The following is a 7008-nucleotide window of genomic DNA, read 5'->3' as shown; positions in this document are numbered from 1 at the left end:
GACCTCAAAGATCATCCAGTCCAACATTAGACCCAGGGCTGAAGGGTCAACACTAAACCATCTCTCTAAGAGCCAGGTCCACATCCTGCTTAAACACCTCCAGGGATGGTCACTCCATCACTGCCCTGGGCAGACCATTCCAATGTTTGATAACCCTCTCTCTGAAGAAGTATTTCCTAGAGTCCAGCCTGAACCTCCACTGGCATAGAATACAGAAATAAGCAGGTTGGAAAAGACCTTTGAGATCATCAGGTCCAACCCATTGCCCAACACCATCTAAGCAACTAAACCATCGTACAACTTTGGGGTAGGTAACAGGCTGGTTTATGTCTCTTGGTATCTTTCAACCTTGTTTGGGTAATTCTATAAAAGATATTTTTAAACATTAATTCTGCTACAGAGTTTTCTTTGTTCTAAGTCAGTAATTTATTAACAATGCACTGCAGTGGTCGTCAAAGCTCCTGTGGGTAAGTGGCTGTATCACAAGGGTGATTCAAGACATCCCTTCCCAAATGTGTTTCTCAAGATGTCTTGTAACTCTACACAGTTTAAGCATGGACTGACAGAAGCTGTTTTTCTCCTGTGAACGATTTTTAACTCTGTGAATCATTCTGTGAATGATTTTACCTTGACTACTGTGTCCAGTTCTGGGCTCCTCAATTTAAGAAGGACATTGAGACATTTGAACCTGTCCAGAGATGGGCAGTGAGCCTGGGGAGAGGTCTCATGGAAAAATCCTGTGAGGAGAGGCTGAGTGAGCTGGGGGTGTTTAGCCTGGAGAAGAGGAAGCTCAGGGGAGACCTTATTGCTGTCTACAATTACCTGAAGGGAGGTTGTAGCCAGGTGGGGATTGGTCTCTTCTCCCAGGCATCCAGCACGAGAACAAGAGGACACGGTCTCAAGATGTGCCAGGAGGGGTTCAGGCTGGATGTTAGGAAGAAGTTCTTCCCAGAAAGAGAGATTGGCCATTGGAATATGCTGCCCAGGGACGTGGTGGAGTCACCATCACTGAAAATGTCTAGAAAGAGACTGGATGAGGCACTTACTGCCATGTTTTAGTTGATTAGATGGTGTTGGGTGATAGGTTGGACTAGGTGATCTCTGTGCTCTTTTCCAACCTGGTTAATTCTGTATTCTGCATTCAGTTCTGCATCTGCAGATTGTGTGGTAAACTCTTTCCCCTTTCTCTTTCAGAATACAGAATTAACCAGGTTGGAAAGGACCTTTGATATCACTGAGCCCAACCTTTCTCAGCACACCAAACCTGCCTTCCTATAAACTCATGCGATGTCTGTCATTTGGTTTTGCATTATTTTATTTGAATCCATGAGTAGGATTTCTCCCTTCTCTTGCTCTCTTCCTTAGCACTCAAGAAGTGCACGGTGGCCTCTTAATATTTAATGGCCACGATCGTTTTGCAGGTTTTAGTTTAAAGGTAACCATAGCACAAACGCATCCATTATTAACCGCCAGCCAGCAGCGCGAGCTCCTTGGGAACCCTCTTTGCTTTAATATGAGAACGCCTGTCAACAGCAAAGAGTGCTGATAATTGTTGTCAAGTGTGACCAACTGGCAGATGCCATGGGCACCACGCTGGAACAATGCAAACTGCTTCTCTCAGTGGAAGAAGCGATGTTTAAAAGCGAGGTGAAGGTGGACGGCGAGAGGCTGTCTAGGAAGGTTCGGTTCCGCGTGGCATCCTCTCACAGCGGCAGGGTGCTGAAGGAGGTCTATGCCGATGGGGAGGCTGCTGACTCTCTGGACTCTGAGTACACCAGCAGCTCAGAGACTGACCAAACCAGCCGGCTGAGTGAAGTGGAGGGGCAGCAGAACGGACATGTCAGCTCCGAGTGTGACGAGAATGAGAACGAGCAGGACGACTTGCTCATCTTAGTCAGAGCTACCAAAGAGAAGGGGTTTGGGACAAAGAGAGTCAACATCCTCAGCAAAAATGGCACAGTCAGAGGAGTCAAGCATAAAGTCAGCGCTGGCCAAGCCCTCTTTGACAATTTGGCAAAAATATTTCAGGTAGGTGCTGTGGTTCTGCTGGCTGAGCTCCCCGTGTCTGTCCCTTTTAAATCCCCACATTGTTCTTCCCTTTGTCCAAACCTCTCTCACTGATGATTTCTCAATATTCTGCCTCATTCCCATTGCTATCCACTTGCAGCTTATTGCTCTTCCTCCCTTACAGCAAGCTCCCCGCTCCCAACTGTGAGCTTTTCCTTTCCAAACTGACCCTCGTGTTTTCTGACTAAAACCGTGTACATCGTGCTTGTCATGGAGCAGGAAAGGAAAGGAACAGAAGCATCAACTGGGGCTTTATGGGGGATCTCTGCAGACCCACTGTACAGGGATGTGTCATGTTTCATCAGTCCCAATGAGTTTACGATGTTATCTGCTGTCCCCGAGATGTAAATATGTATGCTTGCAAATTCCACTGTGTTTAATCAGCAAAGTAGATCCAATTAGGTGCAGGGTGGCAGCAATGACGGTTTCCCCACATGAAAATTTCAGAGGAATGAAATCTTAGTCAGAGGTCTCTCTCTGTTTTCCATTTATTTTTGTGGAAGGAGCAGAATAACTGTGTCTGAAAAGGTCTATGCCACAAGCAGAGAAACACAGCCCTCAGAAAAACAAAAAAAACAAACCAAAACACCAAATACCAAGATAAAAGCTCTAAAATATTTAGCTCATATCTATAATTTATCTCTGTGCACAATTCAAGCCTTTAAATCATTAATATCCAAACAAAAGAGCAACAAGTTACGCAGCCAAATTCTTTCTGAAGGTTCTTATAATTCAGAGTTATGTTGATACTTAAGTTAACCTACAGTTGGCGTCAGGGCATTGTTTTAAAAGCATTTATGCATTTTTTAAGCATGGGGAATTTGGTATTAGTGATGACTGTTGTGTATTGAAATGCAATCATAGAATCACAGAATTGTTAGGGTTGGAAGGGACCTCAAGGATCATCCAGTTCCAACCCTCCTGCCATGGGCAGGGACTCCTCATACAATAGCAGGTTGCTCACAGCCACATCCAGCCTGGCCTTCAAAACCTCCAGGGATGAGGCTTCCACCACCTCCCTGGGCAACCTGTGCCAGTGTCTCACCACCCTCATGGGGAAGAACTTCTTCCTAACATCCAATATGAAGTTACCCATTTCTAGTTTTGTTCCATTTCCCCCCAGTCCTATCACTCCCTGACATCCTCGAAAGTCCCTACCCAGCTTTCTTGTAGCCTCCCTGAGATATTGCAAGGCCACAATTAGGTCTCCTGGGAGCCTTCTCTTCTCCAGACTGAACAGCCCCAACTTCTTCAGTCTGTCCTCATAGGAGAGGAGCTCCAGCTCTCTGACCATCCTTGTGGCACTTCTCTGGACATGTTCTGAAGTTTCTTCTGAAGTTCCTTCTTACCTTGAAACTAAGCCATCCACTGATGCATTCACAGATGGCTATAGATTAGCATTCTTTTGCTACCCTTTATGTTGTAACAAAATTATAACAGTATTTTGTCAATACTGTTGTGCCTGTAGAAGCTGGATGCCGATGCTTGAAAGATGAATTAGCTGTTCATGTTTGTTCTTTACAGTACACAGCACTAAGGTAGCTGCTCACTTTCAGGCCACTCACTGAAGAATTTGTCCTTGAGTTCACTGCTCTGATAACATTTGCAGATTCACAGGTTGTCTTGGGTTGGAAGAGACACTCAAAGGTTATCTTGTTCAACTTTCCTGCAGTCAACAAGGACAACTCCAACCAGATCAGGCTGCCCAGGGTCACATCGAGTCTCATCTTGAATGTCTCCAGGGATAGGGCCTCAACCTGGGTGACCTCTTCCAGTATTTTACCACTCTCATTGCAAAGAACTTCTTCCTAATGTCCAACCTAAATCTACCCTGCTCCAGTTTCAAACCACTGCCCCTTGTCCTATCACTAAAAGCCTTTCTAAACAATCCCTCCTCAGCCCTCCTGTAGGACTGAAAATTTTGATCTAAGATCTCCCTGGAGCCTCCTATTGTCCAGGCTGAAAAGTCCCAATTCTTTCAGCCTGTCTTCACAGGAGAGGCGCTCCAGCCCTCTGGAAATAATAAGTTTGCTTCTTTTAAGAAGACATGAGCTAGAAAGTGTTCCTGGAGCATGTCTGGTTTCCTCTCTAACCCTGATTCCAAATACTGCATCAGCTACATTATAGACCCATTTGAAGATGCATATACTTTAGTTGGTGGCCTTGCTGCTTCTATCTCTGGGTTTAGTTTGGAACTTCTTCAGGTAAGGTCCATGGACTGTAATTAATGTACACTGATTTCAGTGAAGCTTTTGTTATTCCTTGAGTTTCTTTTATTCCTAGAAGAGCTACAAGTAGAACCAGCACAATTTCTGTGAGGCATAGGAAGTTCCATTGAAACAGGAGGAAAAAAAATTTCACTGTGAGGGTGATGGAACACTGGAACAGGCTGCCCAGAGGGGTTGTGGAGTCTCCCTCCCTGGAGATATTCAAGATGTGTTCCTGTGTGGCCTGCTCTAGGTGTTCCTGCTCTGGCAGGGAGTTTGGACTGGGTGATCTTTGGAGGTCCCTTCCAGCCCCTAACACTCCGTGGTTCTGTGATCTGCAGCTGCATGTTTCATTTCACTTAGGTGAGCAACATGAGATGCATAACAACAGTTAAGACATCTACAAAGTCCCTTATCCCTGAGAAGAGCCCATCTCTGCCCCTTTGGTGACTCAGTAGGAGATGACCTCATTACACAATTCTTAGAGCCAGTATAAAAGGAGGTGTTTGTAATCTCAGAGTGGCCATGTGAGCTCTTGACAGTCCTAAATCCTGAGCACTGAAAAATTCTTGACTGCAAACAGTTCTGTAGTGTTTAATCTATCACATAACTAAATTGTGTGCGCAAGAAGCCAAATATAGAGCCTGAGTGTCCTGTAACCCTAAAACTAGTGGGGTTTTTTTTCAGATTTTCTACAATGTCTACTTTCTGATCCCTCAGACTATGCTGGGAGTTGGTTTCTTCTCCCAGGCAACCAGAAACAGAACAAGAGAACAGTCTCAAGCTGTGCAAGGGGAAGTTTAGGCTTGATCTTAGAAAGGAGTTCTTCCCAGAAAGAAAGATTGGCCATTGGAATGTGCTGCCCAGGGAAGCGGTGGGGCCATTGTCCCTGGAAGTGTTTAAGAAAAGCCTGGATGAATCATAGAATCAATAAGGTTGGAAAAGACCTCAGAGATCAAGTCCAACCTGACACCCAACACCTCATGACTACTAAACCATGGCACCAAGTGCCATGTCCAGTCCCCTCTTGAACACCTCCAGGGACAGTGACTCCACCACCTCCCTGGGTAGCACGTTTGTAATGGGTTGGGGCAGATCCCCTTCCCACCACAGGCAGAAATAAGGACTCAGGCAAAACGGATTGCAAAAGTGATGGGAAGTTTAAATAGGAAAACAATAAGAAACAACAATGAAAGTTTTACAGAGAACCACAAGCACCATGACAAAGAGAGAAAGATTCCAAAACACTCCCAAGAACGTCCCATCCCCACCTGGGGGTACACCCAAACCCCCCAGGGCTCCTCCTCCCCCCTCCCTCCAACCCAGCCTTGGGCCTGGGCAGGCCCAAGGGAGGCAGCTCATCCCATATTACCTAGGCACTGGCGAGGGAGGAAAGAGGAAGTGAAGACCCCGCGTGGACATTTTATAGGGGAGCAGGGCATTATGGGAATGGAATACCTGGTTCCCTGTGACCACCCCCTGGGCTGGGCTCACCCCTTGGATCCTCCCAGGTGTGGTCTGTGCAGTGGCATCCAGGCCAGCACCCAGCCTAAACCACCACAACATTCCAACAGCTAACAACTCTCTCTGTGAAGAACTTTGTCCTCACCTCAAGTCTAAGCTTCCCCTGGTGCAGCTTGAGACTGTGTCCTCTTGTTCTGGTTGTGAGGAATGAACTCACTGCTGAAATTTATAACCAGTTTATCATAAACTAAAGGCAACACAGCGCTGGGCGCAGAGCGAGTTTGCTGGAGGCGCGCCCTAACAACACGAGTTGATCTTACATAGACGGCAAACAGACGTATCCATATCGTAAAACGTACATATTCATCTATTCCCCAGCACGCTCCCGCCCCTCTCCATCAGGACTGGGACAAAACCTGCACTTTTAACCTGGCCAGTCTTTAGACCTGTTGGCGCCTCACCTTTCTCTCCCAATACCCCACACAATACAGACCATCACCAACCAATCAGCCCAAGGACCGACCCCCACGCTCCCCAGTAATTCCCCTTGCAAAAGCCAAATATTAAAAACAATTTCTCACATGGTGGTGGTTGTCTGGGAAGCACTGAGGTGCCTGAGGTACTTAGTGCCATGGTCTAGTTGATTAGTTAGGGTTGGGGTTGGACTTGATGATCTTGGAGGTCTCTTCCAACCTGGTTGATTCTGTGGCAAACGCCTCTACTATGCTATTACTCAAAACACACAGATGGCCCCTGGTAGAAAGATCCTTTAGAAGGAATTTTGTTGCTCAGCTATTCTAGGAACTCATTAACCAGGCTTTGTTGAGTCATGCAGAAAAGACCTTTGATGTTGTCTGCTCAAATACCTGTGCTAACAGCACTCCTATGTATTTTAATATTCCATGGGGTTGGAAGAGACCTTCAAGATCATCGAGTCCAACCTATCACCCAACACCATCTAAGCAACTAAACCATGGCAACAAGCACCCCACCAAGTCTCCTCCTAAACACCCCCAATGATGGTGACTCTACCACCTCCCTGGGCAACACATTGCAATGGGCAATCACTCTCTCTATGAAAAACCTCTTCCTAACATCCTGCCTAAACCTCCCCTGGTGCAGCTTGAGACTGTGTCCTCTTGTTCTGGTGCTGGTTGCCTGGGTAGTTGAGGCTTTGAATCGGTTTCCCCCCTCCATCTTTTATAACTACAGACTTTCTACAGAATTGGTTCAGACAGTTCCTTCCTAAAACAGACTCAGGTGAAAAATA

The 7008-nt window shown here is 46.3% G+C and overlaps 1 protein-coding gene across 1 annotated transcript in view; it reads left to right on the top strand.

The window, feature by feature from the left end:
- The first annotated feature begins 1617 nt into the window (after positions 1-1617).
- Positions 1618-7008, top strand: part of GRXCR1 (glutaredoxin and cysteine rich domain containing 1) — a 61400-nt gene continuing 56009 nt past the window's right edge. The window contains exon 1 of the mRNA XM_009910736.2: positions 1618-2028. Coding sequence (XP_009909038.2) covers positions 1633-2028 — 396 coding nt within the window. The 5' untranslated portion in view covers positions 1618-1632. The remainder of the gene's footprint in view (positions 2029-7008) is intronic.

Source organism: Dryobates pubescens, chromosome 1 (assembly GCF_014839835.1).
Source record: "Dryobates pubescens isolate bDryPub1 chromosome 1, bDryPub1.pri, whole genome shotgun sequence".
Taxonomy (NCBI): Eukaryota; Metazoa; Chordata; class Aves; order Piciformes; family Picidae; genus Dryobates; species Dryobates pubescens.
The sequence above is the reverse complement of the archived record's forward strand: the minus strand, read 5'-3'. Positions and strand labels throughout refer to the sequence as shown.